Below are 22,396 nucleotides of genomic sequence, written 5' to 3'. Positions count from 1 at the left end.
GCTTTGATCCAAAAAACACTTGGGTTCAGAATCTGTGGGGCTTCCCTGGTGGCTCAGACAGAAAGAATGTTTCTGCAATGCAGGAGACCCGGGTTCGATCTCTGGGTTGAGAAGATCCTCTGGAGGAGTGAATGGCAACTCACTCCAGTTTTCTGGCCTGGAAATTCCATAGACTGAGGATCCTGACAGGCTATAGTCAATGGGGTCTCAGAGAGTCAGACACAACCAAGCAACTAACACTTTCAGAATATGCGCTGTTATTCTCAATGCCATGCCGCCTCCCTTTTTCTGTCTGTAAAGAAAGGAGACACTGTACGACTTATTGTTATTATTCACAAAGTCTTCATGGCTACCAAATGAACTCCTTAACTGGTGATCCAGAAACTGAGACTAACTTATTTTCAGCCTTAACTTTTCTCCTCCCTAACAAACTCCCACCTAGTCAATGAAGCCAGCACCAGCTCCCAGACCTTGGCTTGTGTCATTCCATCCAGAACTGCTCCGGCAGCTCCTGTCACTTTCCAGACAAACCTTTGCCCCCTTGAAGGCCCAGCTCCCATGCTACTCCCACAGTGCTCTGAGCGTCTACATTATTTATCACTTCCAGGTACAGCTGGTCTTTTTATTCTCTTCTGATTTTCCCTGATTACTTTAAACTTCTTTTTTCTTTTAAGATTTTTTTTTTAATATAGACCCTTTAAAAATCTTCATTGAATTTGTTATAATATTGCTTCTGTTTTCTGTCTTGGGTTTTTTGGCCCCAAGGCATGTGGGATCTTACCTCCCCAACCCCCTGGGTAGGGGGGACCTGCACTCCCTGCAGTGGAAGGCAAAGTCTTAACCACTGGACTACCTAGGAAGTCCCTAGCTTAAAATTCCTTAGACGAGGCCACATCTTACTCACCTTTGCCTCCACAGGCATAAGACAGTGACTATAAGAGGTCTTCGAATTGAGTGGATGCCCTTCAATGTCTATACACGTCCTGGACTCTGTGTTCACACCCCAACACCCCCGCCACCCATGCACCCAAGACATTAAAGCTCTTAATGTTTTAAATTTAGATTGTTAGCCTACAGGGAATATTTTCAGATGGGGTCTCCATTCATGCATTGATTTAACGAACAGTTCCTGAGTACACACTGTGTGCCAGTCCCTGGGGACAGAGAGTGAGGAAGGCAGACACAGTCTCTTCTCATGGACCATATATTGTAGTTAATATCCTGAGAAAACTGTGAAAGAAACAGATCCCTTAGGTGCAAGATGGTTGCCACAAAGGTTACACAGGAACCAAATGCATGTGTGCTTGCTAAGTCGCCTCAGTTGTGTCTAACGCTTCTGCGACCCCATGGAGCCCCCACCAGGCTCCTCTGGCCATGGGATTGTCCAGGCAAGAATACTGCACTGGGTTGCCATACCCTCCTCCAGGGGATCTTCCTGACCCAGGGATCAAACCTGAGTCTCCTGAAGCTCCTGCATTACAGGTGGATTCTTTACTGTTGAGCCACCAGAGAAGCCCACAGGAACCAAATAGTACCTTCCAATCAGGGCCTCCATTGATGCAGATACAGTTCCTTCTATTCCCTTGCAAACTGGTTAGTACAAAGAGTACCTTCCCTACACAATATTGTTAGTATTTTGTGTTTATTGAGCAACCTGCTATGTGCTGGGCATTGTGCTGAGGACTTTAGATCATTTAATCCTATCAATTATTTTTGTAAGGTAGACACTATTATTATCTGTTCAGTTCAGTTCAGCTCAGTTCAGTTGCTCAGTCGTGTCTGACTCTTTGCAACCCCATGGACTGCAGCACGCCAGGCTTCCCTGTCCATCACCAACTCCCAGAGTTTACTCAAACTCATGTCCATTGAGTCGGTGATGCCATCCAACCATCTCATCCTCTGTCGTCCCCTTCTCCTCTTTCCTTCAATCTTTCCCAAGATCAGGGTCTTTTCAGATGAGTCAGTTCTTCACATCAGGTGGCCAAAGTACTGGAGTTTCAGCTCCAGCATCAGTCCTGCCAATGAATATTCAGGACTGATTTCCTTGAGGATGGACTGGTTGGATCTCCTTGCAGTCCAAAGGACTCTCAAGAGTCTTCTCCAACACCACAGTTCAAAAACATCAATTCTTTGGCACTCAGCTTTCTTTATAGGCCAACTCTCACATCCATACATGACTACTGGAAAAGCCATAGCTTTGACTAGACAGACCTTTGTTGGCAAAGTAATGTCTCTGCTTTTTAATGTGCTGTCTAGGTTGGTTATAACTTTTCTTCCAAGGAGCAAGCGTCTTTTAATTTATGGCTGCAGTCACCATCTGCAGTGATTTTGGAGCCCCCCAAAATAAAGCCTCTCATTGTTTCCATTATTTCCCCATCTATTTGTCATGAAGTAATGGGACTGGATGCCATGATCTTAGTTTGCTGAATGTTGAGTTTTAAGCCAACTTTTTCACTCTCCTCTTTCACTTTCATCAAGAGGCTCTTTAGTTCTTCATTTTCTGCCATAAGGGTGGTGTCATCTGCATATATGAGGTTATTGATATTTCTCCCAGCAATCTTGATTCCAGCTTGTGATTCATCCAGCTGGACATTTTGCATGATGTACTCTGCATAGAAGTTAAATAAGCAGGATGACAATATATAGCCTTGATGTAATCCTTTCCCAATTTGGAACCAGTCTATTGTTCCATGTCCAGTTCTAACTGTTGCTTCTTGACCTGCATACAGATTTCTCAGGAGGCAGGTCAGGTGGTCTAGTATTCCCATCTCTTTAAGAATTTTCCACTGTTTGTTGTGATCCACACAGTCAAAGGCTTTGGCATAGTCAATAAGGCAGAAGTAGATACTTTTCTGGAAGTCTCGTACTTTTTCAATAACACAAGGGATGTTAGCAATTTGATCTCTGGGTCCTCTGTCTTTTCTAAATCCAGCTTGAACATCTTGAAGTTCATGGTATTATCTGTTTCCCAATGCAATTAAGTAAACTTTCCCAAGAACACTTCTACATGTTTATTTATCCATGTATTTATATCTGTTGGCATATATCAAGAAACTTGTCTGCACCATAGCATTTTAGTACTTTTTAGTAGAATACTGAACTCTTCTTAAATCCTCTTAGAATAGTTCAGCGATGTACAGAAGAAGTAGAGAGTAAAACAGGACAATGGCCCAAATATCAGGTCAGCCCTTAACAAAATATAGATGAAGGTCATAAATATCTTCCTCTGGGAATATCAGTGGATCTGAGGCATAAGCTGAGGTTCACAGCTTTCTATGAATGCACCTAGGAAGAGAGGACTGAAGCTTCCCCCTCACTGACACTTCTCTGCCATGGATAGGCTGTCCTTTAAGCTAATAAATGATTAACCTTCACTTTTTACTGTAAATGTTATCCTATTTGATGAAATGCTCCGTTCATTAATAAAGTTGCCACATTTTAAGCTTTGCAAGCAAATGAATACCTAGTCTCTATTTGCATATAGAGTACCGAATGTCAAAGGGAAAAGAGAGATTTAGAGATTAACTGACATCCCTTTGGGATCTTTTGGAACCAAAGATAAGGGACTAAATCAAGTCAAGGAATACACACAGGTCTTATAACCCAGGGTCATCTGCTGATGAATTTCTCTTGTTGGGGAATATACACACAAAAACTGGCAGAGTAATATTTCTGAAATGAATGTCCCTAACCTCCTCTTTGAAAAACCAATTAATATCTATTAAAGGAATAATATTTAAATGGCTTTGTGCATAAGGATACATACTAGAGAACCCATCAACAAATAAACGATGAAAACAATTCTTGATTAATTTTCATAAACTCTATTTTAATAGAAAATATCATCTCTGTTCATTATAAATTTAAGTCTATTTACCTTGCTGTTTTTTTTGGAAATGGTCCTTTTTGGAGAAGATGCACTAAGAGCTCTGCTAAATTTGCTTTAAAAAGAGAAAGAGAAAATTAATTACAAATCAAATGCCTCTCTGGGAGTTATATGACAAAGGCCCAGGCTGTCACTAACACAGCAGTATGGCTCTTTTTTTGTAATACAGTGGTAATTTTAAAAAGGAAAGTCGAGGCAACTGAGAGTTCTTTTTGTGTAAAAGAACTTTAGTAAATATAAATAAATGCATTAAAATTTACATTTCCCTTTTTCTCAAAACTATAGCCCAGAAAATATGCACTTACATCCTTAAGTAATAAAAAATAGAATAATTTTTGTCCCTGAGGATCAAACATGGTTTTCTAAATTTAGAAATGGTCCCCTTTCCTTGTTAAAAAGAGAGACGGTCTGTTTTGTTAAAATGTAGTGCATCCTATAATCACCACTCTTAAACAGATCCATTATATTTTGTTTCATCTTAAAAGCAGCAACAGAAAAAATAAGAAAATTATCATATAAAATAATTGTGTTTCAAAACATTCATTCTAAAAGATGAATAGAGACTTAATTAAAACAAAGTAATGATTGCTGCTTGGTAGACAAACCATTCAGATTGTTACAGAAAGGTCTTTCTAGTTATAGAAAGACCCTCATTCTCCCTTTCTCCAAATTTCTATGGCAGTCGTGGAGGTACCTGATTGAGCTCGCCTCACTGGCAGAGGACTTCGAACTACTGAGCCGCTTTAGCCTGGCCAGCTTTCTGTTCCATATTTCTAACTCTTCTATTCTTTCTTCAAGGTTGTTGGTTAATTTGCAAAGCTGCTTCACTGCACCCACATTTTCCATGAAGATCTGGTCCTAAAAACGAAAATAATTCAAAGCACATAAGTTTACAGTTTGAGACCACTAGATAAGTGTCCGCAGCCAATCTAAAAATAGTTCAACCCTCCATTGAAAATGGTTATACACACACACACACACACACACATACCACGACACACACATACCACGACACACACACAACCTCAAGTTCATTCAAGACAAATCTGGAGGCTAGAAACTTAAAGTGATCTTGCTAAACTTCTGGTTGTGCAGTAAAACTGCTTATGTTCAATTTGCAATAAAATGGAAATATGTCCTTGTAATCTAAGAGAGAGAACAGAGCTGAAGGACATTGTCAAGTTTTGAATCCAAAGATTTATTTTCAATGGCCATTATGCTCTATTTAAAACTCATAAAAAGAAAGTCAGAACAGGCTTCTAAATGTTGATTTGTGTGTGCATCACTAAATCATCATAAGGAATGACTCCAGTTTTCCCTGGTAAAATGTACATCAAACTGCTCAGGTGAAGGAAGGAAGAATGAAGATCTGGGCTTTTCTCTGAGCTCTGCCACCTGCTAGATGTGAGGCCCCAATTAAATAGAACAACTGCTCTGAGCTTCAGTTTCTTCATTTATAAATGAGAGAACAATTCTTGAGGTGTTAATTCTGTCTTGCTATTACATGCAATTTATATTTTAGCTTAAACAAAATTTTAAAAATAACACTTAATTCTTCCTATTCAGAGAAAGTTATCCACATGTCAGAAAGAGCAAGAAAGGAGAGACCAACCAAAACCATAGGGTGCCAGACATCCCTTCCCCTACCCACACACTTCAGCCATCATAGGAACATGTGTGTCTATCTTGTGTGTGCACGCTCAGTGACTAAGTCGTGTTTGACTCTTTGTGACCCCATGGACTATAGCCTGCCAGGCTCCTCTGTCCATGGGATTTCCCAGGCAAGAATACTGGGGTGAGGTGCCATTTCCTTCCCCCAGGGATCTTCCCAACACAGAGATTAAACCCATATCTCTTGTATCTCTTGTATTGGCAGGCAGATTCTTTACCACTGAGACACCTGGGAAGTCCCATAATTAACAATGCTGCTGCTGCTGCTAAGTCACTTCAGTCGTGTCTGACTCTGTGCGACCCCATAGACGGCAGCCCAGGAGGCTCCCTCGTCCCTGGGATTCTCCAGGCAAGAACACTAGAGTGGGTTGCCATTTCCTTCTCCAATGCATGAAAGGGAAAAAGTCGCTCAGTCGTGTCCGACTCTTAGCGACCCCATGGACTGCAGCCCACCAGGCTCCTCCGTCCATGGGATTTTCCAGGCAGGAGTACTGGAGTGGGTGGCCAGTGCCTTCTCCATAACGAACAATACTATATTATATAATTGAAAGTTGATAAGAGAGTAAATCTTAAATGTTCTCACCATACACACACACAGAATGTAATTATATGAGGTGATGGGTTTGTTGATAAACCTTATTAGGGCAATTATTTTGCAATATAAGTTTATACCAAATCATCATATTGTACACCTTAAACTGACATAGTGCTATGTGTCAATTATATCTCAACAAAGCTACAAAAATTCAGCTGTGAGGGAGGATAGTTTATTTAACTAAAACAAGATCGGAGATGAATTGATAACTGTGGAATCTGAGTGAAGTATATAAATTTTATTACTGTATATGAAGTATATAAATTTTATTACTCTTCTCTCTAATTTTGTATGTTTGAAATTTTTCACTAAAAAAATGTTTAAAAATAAATAAATCACAAAATAAAAACAAAGCAAAAAAAAAAAAGTCTCCTGACAAAGGCTCTTCTAAATTTTCTAATTCTGGTACAGATTTTCCTTTACTTCTAAATTTGTTTTATAAAAACAAGTCAGAAATCACGAAGATAGGAATGACATTCTATGGTTCTAAACCATAATAAATGTCATATTACAATTTACTGTAATGAGTAGAAAGCCTTAGAGTAGAATTATAACTGTATTATTTAGAGTGGGTCACAAGGTCATATGATGTCCACTTAGCAGTCCAACACAGGTTCCCAAGCATCATCTCTGACTCCCTCCTCCTGCAGGAAATCCATCACACAGTTCATCATCCAAAATCTCCTGAATCTACCTACTTCTCTCCATCCTCACTGGAATTACTATTTCTCAGAGTATTTTTAAAAAAATTTCTTGGCAACTGGCTTCATTTTTTTCTCCTTTAAAAAAAAAGTTTGCTTGATATATTAATTTGTGATTTAGTTCACACTAAAACAGACTGTGGAAAATGATACTGATATCCTCTCTAAACCACAGTCAGTTTTTTCTGCCATGTTTCTCCATAGGACTTTTCATGCTGCCTCATGACACATGAGCGATGGCTGCATTTGTTTGGTTACATGTCAATAATGACGAAAAGCCAGCTCTGATTTTTCCAACTCAAATTTGCCAGCACCATGCATCTTCCATGTAGATCCAATGGGCAAGAAAATAATTCATGTGTTTTCCTATTTAAGAGGAAACAGAGCTGGAGAGGGGATTTACTCCTACCTTTCAATAGTAATGATGGCTTTGACTTTATGGATCCAAAGGAAGATTACCAAAAAAAAAAAAAAGTTTCTAGAACATGTCATGGGGATTGACTCTTATTAGACGACTTCTGACTTATCCTCTATCATCATAGTGAAGTCAGCACAAATATATTATTCAAAAACATTACTACATTTTTAATCAAAAACATAATCTAGAATTTTCTGAAAATGACCTTTTCTATGCAAGTGGTAAGGTCTCCATGAGTTCAATTTAACTATGAATGTGCACCTAGATGACTGAGGAACTTTTTCTAAGTATCCAACTTGGATGTAGAGGTGCATATTCATTAGCACTGAGAAGTGCATAGGGTTGGGGAATTTTGAAAAGCTTCCCCATCTGATGCCCACTGTTGGTTAACTATTTTGTAACTGAATCTAATTTAATTACTCAACTCTGTCCAGTTATTATTGACCATTTCAAATGACCCACTACCTCAGCTGAAATGTAGCTTTACAATCGTGATGTAAAAATGATGAAAATTAATATGTACACTATTACGTATGAGGTAGATGGTTGGTGAGAACCTACTGAATAGCGTGCGTGAGTGCTTAGTCGCTCAGTCATGTCTGACTCTTTGTGACCCGATGGACTGTAGCCCACCAGGCTCCCCTGTCCATGGGATTCTCCAGGCAAGAATACTAGGGTGGGTTGCCATGCCCTCCTCCAGGGGATCTTCCTGACCCAGGGATCAAACCCATGTCTCTTATGTCTCCTGCCTTGGCAGTTGAGTTCTTTACCACTAGCACCACCTGGGAAGCCCATTGTATAGTACAGGAGAAAGAAAGAAAAAGGTACAATGTGTTTATAGGACATTTATTAAGTCAATCTCTAAAATGCATACCAATATACATTAGGTGCTGAATCCCTAATCCCTAATTTGATCCCACTTATAGGAGACACCTAGAATAGTCGAATTCATAGGATCAGAAAGTACACTAATAGATGCCAGGGGCTGGGTTGCATGGGAGAGGGAGGATGGGGAGTTAGTGTTTAATGGAGATAGTTTCAAATGAGGACAGTGAAAGATTCAGGAGATGGATAATGGTGAGAGGTGCATATACTTCGTGTCATTGAACTATGCAATTGTGAAGTCGTTCAGTCATGTCCTACTCTTTGCAACCCCGTGGACTGTAGCCTATCAGGCTCCTCTGTCCGTGAGATTTTCCAGGCGAGAGTACTGGAGTGGGTTGCCATTTCCTTCTCCAGGGGATCTTCCCAACCCAGGAATTCAACCCCGTTGCAGGCAGATGCTTTATCATCTGAACCACCAGGAAGGTAAATATGGTTAAAATAGATGTTTTATGTTATGTGACTTTTACCATAATTAAAAAAAATTTTTTTAATGATTAAACCAGCTTGCCACCAAAAATTGCTCATAAGTCTGGGGGTAGGGGTAGTCTTCACCCAGTGTTTAAAAGACTTGCTTTGGGGTAGGGGTACACATTGAAGAAGGCAATGGCACCCCACTCCAGTACTCTTGCCTGGAAAATCCCATGGACGGAGGAGCCTGGTAGGCTGCGGCCCATGGGGTCGCTAGAGTCGGACACAACTGAGCGACTTCACTTTGATTTTTCACTTTCATGCACTGGAGAAGGAAATGGCAACCCACTCTAGTGTTCTTGCCTGGAGAATCCCAGGGACGGGGGAGCCTCGTGGACTGCCATCTATGGGATCGCACAGAGTCGGACATGACTGAAGCGACTTAGCAGCAGCAGCAGCAGCAGGGGTACACATGGACAGTGTGAGCATATTTTTTGGAAGGATACGTAGGGCAGTTTGGCAAGTGTGTGTGCACAGAAAAACAACAGGAAGAGTTTGTGAAACCAGAGACCTTGTTTAGCTTAGACATGCCTCTGTCTCAGCCTCGCCTTTCACACAGTCCCCGTCACAGGCTGCGCTCTAATCATACCTAACTTTGTGCCCCTCATGGAACATACATCAGGTATGCCCTGGCCTCTGACTGCTCCCTCTGCCTTGACCAGCTGTCATCCCTCTTCACCCACCTGCCTTTCACTTGGTGTCATGCTGACCAGTATTATAAACCCCTGGAGACAGGGCCTGCCTCTCGTCCACCGCAGATTCTTCAGCACCGGGCGTAAATGAATGAACGTTTTTACAGCCGTGAGTCAAGAAGCCCTGAAGCACTGAGACAACATAACCTTGCTCTCTGGTGAAACTGAAGGGAGTGGCCAGACTTCCAGTCTGTTTCTTTACCCGAGGTTTCTCTCAGAAAAACGAAGTCTATGTTCCAAATTCCCTTTCCATGTTAGGAAATTCGAGTGACCTCAGCAAACCAACACTAGTGTCTGATGCCCTCAGTGTGATGGGCTAGTGACTTGCTGGTCACCTGCCATGTGACTTCCACTCTGGCGGTACACACCCTCTCACAGCCTCCTCACCCACTAGGAGACAGACCGCAGAATGCTCCCCCATCCCTTGCAGGACTGGCCATAAATGAGCCCCCACACGGGGGAGCAGCCAGGCAGCGGACTTGATTTCTCCTCTATTTGGGAATCCCAGCTTGTCCCCTGCCTAAAAACACTAAGGAAGGATAACTAAGCCTGATAGCAGAGAATGCTTTGAGAAGTTGAAACAAACTCTTATTGCTTTCCAGGGAGAGTCACAGACTTGAAAAATCTCTCCTTGTGGCATCTGATGTTGCATAGACTGATGTTTTTGTAATAAAATCATGGGAATAAAGCTGCCTATAATTGAGTATTATGAAAATGATTGTCCAAGGGAGAAGAACTGTCTTCTAGCCAATGGGTGTGCCTGGCAATTGTTTAGGCTTTGGATAAACTCAGCTTTAGATCTTTGTCCAAGAGTTTATTTGTGGACAGCTCACCAAGCCTTGATGTGGATTAAAAAAAAAAAAAAAAAAAAAAAAAACTAGAATCCCCAAACCAGAAAAGCAGGCTCTGAGATGATGTGGGAGCTCAGACTTCAGCTCAATTTCTAGCAGGTCCCTGGAGGCAAGGTTTCCCTCTTCCGGGCAGTTTTCTCTTGCAAACAGGGCAACTCTTGGGCTCACTCCTCTGGAGGTTGTGTTTTCACCTCTGCTTTATGTGGGAGGAGCACAAGTTCACGAAACTGTTTACAATTATGTGTTTTATTGTTGCCCTTTGTTTGCTTTAGAATTCTTGCTTAATTTTCATTATCTCTGTTTCAATGTAATTTTCTGTGGAAGGGCTTGAGTCCTTTGACTGAGATGAGTTTCCAGTTGAACAATCACATGGCACAGTTCGTTGCAATTCTTTGATTTCTTGTCTTCCCTGGGTGGCCAAGGAGCTCTCTTTGTGGGCAGTGTCTTATGACTCCTCAGGGCCAATATAGTTCAATATTCAATTAATGAGAGAATCAATAGTTCTTTTTCAAGGACCTGGGATGTGCTAACCATTGTCTTAAGTGTGTGTGCTCACTCAGTCGTGTCTCATTCTTTGTGACCCCCAAGGACTGTAACCTGCCAGGCTCCTTTGTCCATGGACTTTTTCAGGCAAGAATACTGGAGTGGGTTGCCATTTCCTTCTCCAAGGGATCTTCCTGATCCAGAGATCGAACCTGTGTGTCTCTTGAGTCTCCTGCACTGGCAGGTGGATTCTTTATCACTGCGCCACCTGGGAAGACTGTCTTAAGTACAGGGAGAAAACAATTAGATAAGGCAGATAGGATCTCTGTCTTCATAGACCATGTTTTCTAGTGGGGAGATTAGCCAAGAACAAGTAAACCAGAAGTAAATAATATAGTTTCAAGTTGTAATTAGCATTAGGAAGGAAGCCATTGAAACAAAAAATAATTGTTCCTCTTTTAAGCCATTGGTATAGATTTGGTCTATTTTATTTAAGATAGCAATGATGGAAAAAAACTTAAATAACAGAATCAAGCGGAAAAGTATATTCTTGTCCTGCAAAAGAAAGGTAATCCAATAGAAAACTGGGCCAAGCAATTCACATAAGGAGAAATCTAAATAGCTAATATAAGAAAGAGATGTACAACTTTATCACTCATCAGAAAAACATAAATTAAAACAGTAAGAAACCACTTTACCCATATTAGAAGTGAAAAAAAATAGAAAGTCTGAAAATGTCAAGTATTGATGAGGACACAGAGAAGCAGTCAGCCTCATGTACTGCTGTTATGAGTCGGAGCTGACTAACATTCTGGCAGCATTTTGTAGAAATAAAGCTGTGTAGATCCTATACCACTTCCGGAATGCATGCCAGAGAAAACCGCCCACATATTCACAAGGAGGCTTGTGTGAGAACATTCATCGCTGCATAGTTGTGGTCAACAGAGTTGGAAGAGTCCATCACTGGAAGAGAACGTAAGGACACAAGCCAAGGAATTTCACGCATCAAAGTAGGAGCAGATGTATATAATTCAAAGAAATGTAAAACACATTCATGAAACACTAATAATATTCCAGACAGCCTGACTATCCAAGGATATATATGAAAGACATTAGCATGGCTGCCATTGTTGTGGGGGGTGCATGGAAGAGGAGGATGCAGAGAAGAAACAATTGAAACATGTATAATATCATGTATGAAATGAGTCACCAGTCCAGGTTCGATGCACGATACTGGATGCTTGGGGCTGGTGCACTGGGATGACCCAGAGGGAGGGTATGGGGAGGGAGGAGGGAGGAGGGTTCAGGATGGGGAACACAGGTATACCTGTGGCAGATTCATTTCGATATTTGGCAAAACTAACACAATATTGTAAAGCTTAAAAATAAAATAAAATTAAAAAAAAAAAAAGAAGGAAACAATGTAAGAAAGAAAAAGAGCAGCACAAGGAGGAAGGTAGTACCTCCACTCTAAAGTTCCAGAGGTAAAGACAGAGGAAAATCTACTAGAGAGAAAAAAAAAGGAAAGAAACAGATTTTACAGCTTGAGAGATACCACTCCAAATCCAAAGTGTCTTTACCTACTCTCCACTGCTCTTACTCAGTTTGTCGTTCGAAGGCAGAGTGATGGACTCTGCGTGGTTGAGACTGAGCTCAGCAATCTAAGAGCCTCATGGAAGAAGGCTAAGCAAACTGAACTATACCTACAGGGACGAAGCTGTTCTGACCTAGTGGCCAGACTTTACAGGTAAAGAAAAGTTAGTACTTATCAGAAAGGGACTGGAGTATCCTTAAAGACTTACTTTTTAAGAAACTATTCAAAAATATTCTCTTTGAAACTTTTGGCAAAGGTCCGTGTAGTCAAAGCCATGGTTTTTCCAGAAGTCATGTAGGGATGTGAAAGCTGGACAATAAAAAAGGCTGAACATCAAAGACTTGATGTCTTCAAACTGTGGGGCTGGAAAACATTCTTGAGAGTCTCTTGGACAGCAAGGAGATCAAACCAGTAGATCTTAAGGGAAATCAACCCCAAATATTCACTGGAAGGACTGATGCTGAAGCTGAAGCTCCAATACTTTAGCCACCTGATGCCACTGGAAAAGACCCGGATACTGGGAAAGACTGAAGGCCGGAGGAGAAGGGGAAGACAAAGGACGAGATGGCTGGATGGCATCACCAACTCAATGGACAAGAGTTTGAGCAAACTCCGGGAGATAGTGAAGGACAGGGAAGCCTGATGTGCTGCAGTCCATGGGGTCACAAAGAGTCGGACACAACTGAGTGATTGAACAACAACCACCACTTAGGTAAATGAAATGTGAAATTCCAGGTATTGAATTAGTAAAGGCATGAATAAATGGGCTACCTGATCTTCAAAGCTTTGCCACCACCTGCTGATACAATATTTAAATTGCAGTTTTAGGTGTCTGGAACAGTGCTTCTTTTCCCAACATTTTATTACAAAAGTTTTCAAGCATACAGAAAAAAATTCAAGCATGCATTAAAAAAATTTTAATTGCAGAGTAAATGCCCACATACTGCCTCCCACTGTAATTTCACAATTAGCATATTGCTCTAATTCCTTTATCACACATCTGTCCATCCATCCATCCATCAACCCATCTTGTTGAAATGCATGGAAAAAAATAAATGAGCAATTACTTTTTAAAGATATAGCTACAAAAAGAAACTTCCAAAAAAAACAATAAATGTCTTGTGTGTATGTGTCTGTGTGTGTTAGTCGCTCAGTTATGCCCGACTCTTTGCAGCTCCATGGACTATAGCCCACCAGGCTCCTCTGTCTATGGAATTCTCCAGGCAAGAATACTTGAATGGGTAGCCATTCCATTACCCAGGGGATCTTCCCAACCCAGGGGTTGAACCTGAGTCTCCTGCATTACAGGCAGATTCTTTACTTTCTGAGCGTCAGGGAAGCTTAGTACATGGCATATATCTCTCTAAAATTAAGAAACAAGAGAATTTTCTCCCTGCTCCCAGTGTAAAGAGCTCCTGGGAAAGAAGATGATCTACATGGATTTCCCTAGAGGTCCAGTGGCTAAGACTCCATGCTCCCAATGCAGGGGGCCTGGGTTCGATCCCTGGTCAGGGAACTAGATCCCACATGCTGCAACTAAGAGTTCACATGCCACAACTAAAGATCCCACGCACCACAACCAAGACCTGGCATAGCCAAATAAGTAACTTTTTTAAAAAAGATAATCAACAGACAAGTGGTCAGTTGTTAATATATCCAGAGTTGGTTGCAAAAGCATATGAGCTTTAATCATTTGGCTTGGGGTCAAGTCACTCAGTGAGTGCAACAGGGTATACTAATTCCTATGGGAAATATCACTGCAAATAACGAATGAATTCTATTCCTCTCTTGATGAGAAAAGAAGGGACTTCTAAACTAACTATGGATGGGGCAGGGTGGAGGGTGGCACTCCTTAGTACCACATTCCCAGATCTGATATCAAGGGAACCAGAAATCTGAAATGTGTGTGAAGATCTCCTAATTTTATTTGTTTGTTTGTATTTTTTGGTATGCAGGATCTTAGTTCCCTGACCAGGTATTGAACCCATGTCCCCTGCAGTGGGAGTTCTGAGTCCTAACCACTGGACCACCAGGGAATTTCCATCCTAATTTTTAAAAGCAGGCAATGAATTTGAAAATTTCTTAAACATCGTGAGGTAAAAAAGTATCTGCAGGCCAGACTTCACCACAGCCTTCCCATCTATGACCTGTGACCATAACCTTTTCCTTATGAATTAATACCTTCACCCCTGTCTGCAGCTCCCCCTCAATCCCCTAATTGTTCGCTCACATTCTATACTTCCAGTCACCTCCATATGTCTTCATCTGAAAGTTCAGCTGGCATTCCAAACTCGAAATTGAACTCATCTTTTCCCCCAGAAAAACACCTCTCCTTCTGACTTCCTTATGTGAAGAGAACCACGTCTCTTCTATTCACTGCGATTCAAAAACTCATGCATTAATATAAGCAAAGTCTTATTGAGAACCCACAAGGTATCACATACTGTTTTAAATAACACAGGATGGGGACTTCCCTTGTAGTCCAATGACTAAGGATCCACCTTCCAATGCAGGGGATGCAGGTTTGATGACTGGTGGGGATACCAAGATCCCACATACCATGGGGCAACTAAGCCTATGCATCACAACTACTGATCTCACAGCTACTGAGCCGGGGCCCTCTAGAACCTGTGCTCCACAGCAAAAGACACTCACACAGCACGATGAAGACCTAGCACAGCCAAAAATAAAGAAACAAACTGAACATACACACATACGCAAACACACACGCGAGATCGACGAGGCACATTCCTAACCTTGAGAAACTCTTAGTCCAGTGGAGGAGACACTGAATAGAAAAAGAAGGATAACAGAGTGAGACAGACACTCTAGAAGATGTCTATCCAAAGGCCTAAGGCAGCGTGTAGACAGGAGCAATCCAGGCATCATGGAATCCATTAACTCAATCACCCAAGATCTCTCAAAATCCTACAGTCCCCTAAACCCTGGGGTTAATGCCACATAGAAAGTACTGGAGATAGAGTTTGGAAAAATATAGAAAGATTTGCTCTCACACAACCACCCAGGGAGCTTGGCAAAGAACAAGTAGGCAAATAAAGGAGCTCATGTCAGATAGGGACAGAAGTCTCCAGAATGCTGGGAGCAAGTTTGCCGTGTGTCCCGTGTTAGAGGCCCCACTGAGGGGGAGTATGAGGCCTGTGCCAGCTGGAGGGACAGCCCTTTTCAAATCATTGCCAAGGTGCTCTGCACCCTCACAGCGGCCCTGGATCTTAGAAACAAAGTGAAGTCAAGCACCGCAGAGACTCTTTTAGCCAAGGTGGTCAGAGAAGGTCTTGCTTTGCGATCCAAATGATGAGATCATCTGAAGGGAGGGTCTTTAGGGCAGAGAACAGTCCACAGAACACTTCCAAGGCAGAAACAAAACTTGGAGTGTGGGGAACAGAAAAAAGGCTGGTAGGGAGGAGCTGGGAACAAGTCATGCGTGTGTGTGCAGATACATCAGATTCTGAAGGTCTCAGCTCATTCAGATGGTGTTTGGTGGCTGAGGGGTGTGAGTGTTAGGAAATGAGTTAGAAAGGGAAGATTCCATCCAGATTGTGGAGGGTTGTAATCATAAACCAGTGAAGATTCAACAATGGGAAAGGGGGATTATAGGATGAGATATTTGTTTTGTTTTGTTTTTAAGGAAAATGATTCTCTTGGCATCTAGTAGGTCAGTTACAGGGTTGCTATGATGGCCAAGGAGAAAAATGGAGAGAATAAAGAAGGGAGCTGATATACAAGAGACAGTGCCAAAGTAAGAACAGCAGGACTGGGTGTCACATGGATACTATGGATGAGAAGAAGGAAGGTTTGGGGGCCTTTATGATCCCCTGCCCCCCTTGGCCACACTCAGTCCCCACAACCCACCAATGCCTCCCTTCCTTTGTCTCTCAGTCTCGTCACTTCCCTTCCATCTGAGAACCCCTGCCTAGTCTCCAGGGAGCCCCTCTCCTTCCTATGAACTAGGTAACACTTCATCTATGCATTCCACAGATTCATTACATCTCATGTTTTAACTTAGAGCTTTATTTCTTGGGTACCTGTCACATCACCCTGCTTAGACTGACAGTTACTTGAAGACAGGAACCAAGTGTTATTTATCTTTGTATGACTCAAATAGACAATTCTTGCCACATTACAGCTGCAGGAAAAATAGAATCCAAGAGAAAAAGTGGCCACTAAGTTATGGCAGGGTGGCTTCTAACATGCAGTCTTAAAAACACACACAAACAGATTATTCAAGAACTGGTGCTCATAAGATGAAGCTCATCTTTATATAGGCTCCACTGTGAATTCCTTTAAGGCAGTTGTTATGTTTATTGTGGACATTTTTATTATACCACGTATACCTAATAATAATGCTCAAGAAATGCAACCAGTTGTTCCCAAATAATCACAGAAACAAATTTTAAAAGTTGACAAGTAAAGAGACAGATGAACAAGCCAAAAGGCAGAGCCCCAGTAGTCTAGCTCAGGAGACTATGGTGTCCACTCTAAGGCTCCCTTGCTCTCAGTATGAACCTCGAGTCCTCTCACACCATCTCCCATGGCTGAGCTTTCACTGAGCCACCCAAAACATGAGAAATTTAGAGAAGCAGCACACCACCCCAGGAGAGGTTTATCTCACAAGGTCATCTCTCCTGTTAAGGAGAGAACGGGTACTTCCCTGGCCATCTAGTGGTTAAGGTTCACCTTCCAATGCAAGGGATTTGAGTTCAATCCCTGTTTGGGAAGCTAACATCTCACATGGCCAAAAAAACAAAACATAAATAAAACAAAATCAATGTGGCAACAAATTCAATAAAGACTTTAAAAAATGGTCTACATTAAAAAAAATGTGAAACTCATATGTAAAACAACAACAAAAAAAAAAAAAAAGAAAGGAAGAAGAGAAAGAAGAGTGGCTTACATCAACTTTGGCTGACATCCCTAATCTCCAACTTTGGTTGTTGTATGGACAATCTGTAAAGATCCAGAATTCTCTTTCCTATTTCAGCTTCAAGTCCAGGTGAAAATGATATAGCAACCATGGAGCACAACATTTCAGCATTTCCAGATTCTAGTTTGCATTTTAGCTCCAGTGAGAATTTCTTTATAAAAGAGAAGAGAAATGGAGTGCAGAGGGAGAGACTTGTATCTTAATTGGATCTCCACCTATTATTATAACACACAAAGCCCAGGAAGTGCTAACGAAGGTCTTGAAAACAAACAGGTCTGGACAAAGCAAGATAGATTGCCATGGTGCAACATGAATAGGGAGGAGCCCAGGAAAGCAAGAGTCTGTCTGTACATCTTTCTCATTGCACAGTTAAGAAAGAGCCTGGAGGTACTTTCCTGGCAGTCTAGTAGTTAAGACTTTGCCTTTCAGGGCAGGGGGTGTGGGTTTGATCGCTGGTCAGGGAACTAAGATCCCACATGCCTTGCAACCAAAGAGCCAAAACATAAAACAGAAGAAATATTGTAACAAATTCAATAAAGACTTTGAAAATAGTCCATATAAAAAAAAAGAAAAAACTTTAGAAAAAAAGAAAAAGAGTGTGGACAATAGGAATCACATACCCTATGACTTTTTTTTAACATGCATGCACATTTTATTTAACGTGATCTCATGGACTGAATTTTTTTGCTGTCTCGTTAGTTGTATTTGAAGTAGAGTATTGGAGAAGGAAATGGCAACCCTCTCCAGTGTTCTTGCCTGGAGAATCTGAGGGGTGGGGGAGCCTGGTGGGCTGCCGTCTATGGGGTCGCACAGAGTCAGACATGACTGAAGCGACTTAGCAGCAGCAGCAGCAGCATGGACTGTAGCCCGCCAGGCTCCTCTGTCCGTGGGATTCTCCAGGCAAGAATACTGGAGTAGGTTGCCATTTCCTTCTCCAGGGATTTTTCCATATGCAGGGACAATTTCACAAGAGAATGAAGACCTGAAAACATGAACAGAGCAGCAAACTTCTAAACTCATTAGACAAAGAAACAATAAACTTGTGAAGAAGCGACAAGACAGAGAGATTTGGGTTAGGGATAGAAAAAAGTGAAGAAGTAACTAGTTAAGGTTTAGTTAAACAAGGTTTATTTATGCAAAATTCTTTGCCCCCAATTCCAAAGGGCTTCCTTCCTCCCGGTACAGGGAGGGGACCTCTCATATCAGCCTGTGCTACTTCACCATAAAGGATATTCTGGGATGAACTTATAATGTAGAAGAGGGATATTCCAGAGTGTGGAGGTTTAAACCAGCAATTCAAGTCTGTCCTCAGAAGTGAGTCAAAGAAGAAAGCCGGGCTTTAGAGTGTGGGGATATTCATCTGCTCTTGGTGTCACAGATGCTGTAAATGACTGTGGCCTTGGTGACGTTGCCATAGACCATATCACTACATATCTCTTCCTAAGAGAATCGTCCCTTTTCCTTTCTGGATTCTTGTCAGCTCTAGTTATTTATAAACTCAGTGTCCCCTTGGCATGGATGGCTTTTCAGGTGATAAGTGAACCTGGCTGCTTGGAATAGGAATGCCACCCCCCAGCTTCCTAGGATTCTGGGCTTGTTTCTTAGCAATGAACTTGGGATATAGCTTCCCCATGGAAAGTGGGGCATTGGCCCTCAGAACTGCTAATCTTCTTGACTGTCTCCATTCAACTCATCTGGGAATGGGAAAATACTAGGCTAGAGGGAGAACTATTAGGTTGGCCAAAATATTCTTTCGGGTTTTTCCATACCATCTTACGAGAAAAACCCGAAGAAATTTTTGCTGAACAGTGACAGTCCTAAGGTCCTCAGCAGGCGCTACCCACACAGGTAACATAGAAATCTCTTTCCTGAATGTTCCAGGAAACAACTGGAGACAGAAGTAAGACAGCTGCTATCAGACGAGACCCCAAGAGCCCCCACCTTGGCAGCCTGGTGACGTACTCCAGGACCCTGAGGCTGACAGCTGGGCTTCTGCTCTTTCTCTCACCCCAGGAAGCTTGAAAATGCAAGAGTGTGAGGGTGACTTTATTTTACATATACCTCTAAATATATTTTATATTTTAATATATGTTTAATGGCTTCCCAAGTGGCATAGCGGTAAAGAAACTGCCTGCCAGTGCAGGAGATGCAAGAGGCGTGGGTTCGATCCCTGGGTCAGGAAGACCACCTGGAGGAAGACAGGGCAATCTGCTCCAGCATTCTTGCCTGGAAAATTCCATACGATACCTCTGAATATATTTTATATTTTATTATATTTTAAAATATATTTTATAACATTTTATTTTATAAATAAAATAGTTTGTATTTTAAGTAAATTATATACAAACTTTGGTGTTGTTTTTATTATTAAAAATACATTTCTGGGTAACTCCCTGCTGGTCCAGTGGTTAGGATTCGGTGCTTTCAGGGGCCCCAGGTTCGATCCCAGGTCAGGGAACTAAGAAGCCACAAGCCATGTGGTATGGCCAAAAAATTTTTTTTAATTTCTTCAAATACATTTCTGATGATAACACCTCTCAAGTGAACGTAGCCTAGGTCTGAGAGACTGAAGAATTTCTCCTATGGAGGATGTGGTCCTAAGAGGCAGGAAAGTGAAATTTAAGTTGCTTAGTCATGTCTAATTCTTTACCACCCCATGGACTCTAGCCCACCAGGCTCCTCTGTCCATGGGATCCTCCAGGCAAGAATACTGGAGTGGGTTTCCATTCCCTTCTCCAGGGAATCAGAGGCAGGAAGAAGTATTAATAACTCAACTTCTACTACTCGGCCCTTGCAGCCCAGTGAACAGGCCATCTGATGCTGTAATCTAAGTGATTGTTGTTTAAGAGCTTGTAGGTAGAAGACTGAAAGGGCCTACCTGGCTACTCCAAGTGTGTCTTGCTGACCGGCAGGACTGGCAAAATAGGTTTTACCTGGAGGCTGGTTAGAAATGCAGGATCTTGGGTCTCACCCTGTTCTGGCTGAACCAAAACCTGCATTTTAATAACACCCCCACTGATTCATGTTCACTTTGAAGTTTTTGAAGCACTGCCCCAATGAGCTGACAAATTACAAATTACTCTTCACTCAAACATCTCTTCCGACTACCATGAAATCCCCATGTCAATCAGCCTTCCCTCCAGCATCAAATATTATAATGCGATGGAAAGCAAATCAGCCACAGAGTGAATCTGCAACCCTTGCGAAAGATGCAGGATTTCACGGAATTAACAGATGTGATCTGGGAGAGCCCCTCAAATCATAACCGAAGCATCAGCTAGTAAGGAAATGGCAGACTCCTTAACAAGCGAAGAGGAACTAATCTACAAGGGTGGTGACATTCCTTCACAAGAGAATGATTTGAAAGAGAGAGAGAGAGAATGATTTAAATATCAAAGAATTTCAACAGGCCCTTGGGAAAAAAAGATGAAGCTCATGAATATCTTTGTAAAAATGACCCACTTTTTGATTGTGCTGTGAAAGTCAAACATACAGTTTTGTTGAAAACCTATGCTTAAAAAAAAAAAAAATTCAACACTTCATTCAGTCTTCAATCATTCTGAGGAGCACATTGTGTTAATTATAACTTAAAGGATATCATGTGAGAGAAATGACACATTCGCAAGGTTTAGGCTCATTTTTCAAGACAAAGTCTAATCAAAACTGGCTGCCACTATTTCTCATGATGTTTGGTCCTTGTTTGCAGGGCAGTCTGGGTAAGTGGACTTTCCCAGGGCCACTACTCCTCAGACAAGATCCACGGTTTCCAGTGTTGTTTGTGGTCTTTCCCCTTTTTCCCTAACGTGACTTCTTTTTGGGTCCCTACGACCAGTGTGGGACAATTAATACCTGCTTACTCTACAGCTCAGTGAAGAATTCTTTTTACTGTCCCATTTCCTGGTTGGATATTCAGGGCACAGTGAATATCCAACATGGGATAATCTGGCCACAGAATGGGGTTCACCTGTGGGGTTAGAGCCCTAGGGGAGCTATCTGTTCAGGGATTACCTTATCCACCATGAGGAAGTTCTCCAACGTCTCTCCGTTTTCACAGGTGACATCGCCGACCTCCCTCACAGCTCTGGGCAGGATCTCTCGCACCTCCTGGGCAATCATTCCTAGACACAAACACTCCATCAGGTTTCGTCAGGAAAAGACCTTTCCCAGGATGGGAATGGCGAACAGGATGACTTTGCAAATAGATACTTATCCCTCGTCAGTGTTGGCTTTGATCTACAAGGCATTTGAAGCAAAGGAGGAATTTGGATCCCAGAACCACTCTAAGATTAAAATATGTATACCTATGACTGATTCATGTTGATGTTCGGCAGAAACCAACGCAATTTTGTAAAGCATTTCTCCTTCAATTAAAAAATAAATTAATTTTTTAGAAAGTGGGAGTGTTGTTTTCTCCACTCTTTCTTGAGACTCTGAGCCAAAAGTTGGAAAGGGTAAGTGCCTTAAATTCCCTGTACATAGACGTAAGGCTGGAGCTTAATTTTCTCTCTTTTCCTGCAGGCGGACTCTGATCCCTAAATGGTTCTTGTTTCTTTAGAATTCCTGGTCTGGAGTATAGACACCACTCTGCCTTTCCTCTGACTGGACCCACCTGCCCGGCCACCTTCCCCGTCTACCAGGAGGCTGTCCAGGGCTGCTTATAGTTTGCTCTGCCATCTGCCCCTTAGCCCTCATCCCATGAGCAAGAGGACTCTGGGGAAGAGAAACAGCGCGTTCAGAATCGTCCACCAGTACCTTGGGGTGCAGGAGCTGGGGTGAGGGTGTTGTTGAGTAAAGATGACACAGCAATTTCTTTAACCTTCCCTGTTCTGGTGGTTATAGCTCTCACGGGGACATGTTAGAACGACAGGTTGCTGTCAAGAGCTATGGGCATACAGCCTCCAGATGAAGTGGGAATTAAAACGTGAATAGTCGACCACATAAAATCAAGAAGGGCGTTTGTGTGTGTACCTGTCTGATGGGCAGTGTTTATTCCCATTGCAGACGCAAATTCAGGCTTGTAGTCATATTCAACAATCCTCATTTGGGCTATTCTTCTCAGCTGTTCATTTGTGTCAACCTAATGGAATTAAAGAGCAGATTTCATGCACATAGATGTTTGTTATTTAAATTAACACTCTGAGTGACCCACAGAGACAAAGAATGTTGGCAGTGGGACTGTCCTTTCCTTTTGCCCAAACTATTTTAAGAGA

General features: G+C 41.9%; 1 protein-coding gene across 1 annotated transcript in view; it reads right to left on the bottom strand.

The window, feature by feature from the left end:
* MYRFL (myelin regulatory factor like) overlaps positions 1-22,396 on the bottom strand; it is a 101,374-nt gene that overhangs the window by 22,294 nt on the left and 56,684 nt on the right. The window contains exons 12-15 of the mRNA XM_027543472.1: positions 22,155-22,263; positions 21,195-21,304; positions 4,581-4,744; positions 3,878-3,941 (exon numbers count right to left, since the gene is read on the bottom strand). Coding sequence (XP_027399273.1) covers positions 3,878-3,941; positions 4,581-4,744; positions 21,195-21,304; positions 22,155-22,263 — 447 coding nt within the window. The remainder of the gene's footprint in view (positions 1-3,877; positions 3,942-4,580; positions 4,745-21,194; positions 21,305-22,154; positions 22,264-22,396) is intronic.

This window comes from Bos indicus x Bos taurus, chromosome 5 (genome assembly GCF_003369695.1).
Source record: "Bos indicus x Bos taurus breed Angus x Brahman F1 hybrid chromosome 5, Bos_hybrid_MaternalHap_v2.0, whole genome shotgun sequence".
Lineage (NCBI taxonomy): Eukaryota > Metazoa > Chordata > Mammalia > Artiodactyla > Bovidae > Bos > Bos indicus x Bos taurus.
The sequence above is the reverse complement of the archived record's forward strand: the minus strand, read 5'-3'. Positions and strand labels throughout refer to the sequence as shown.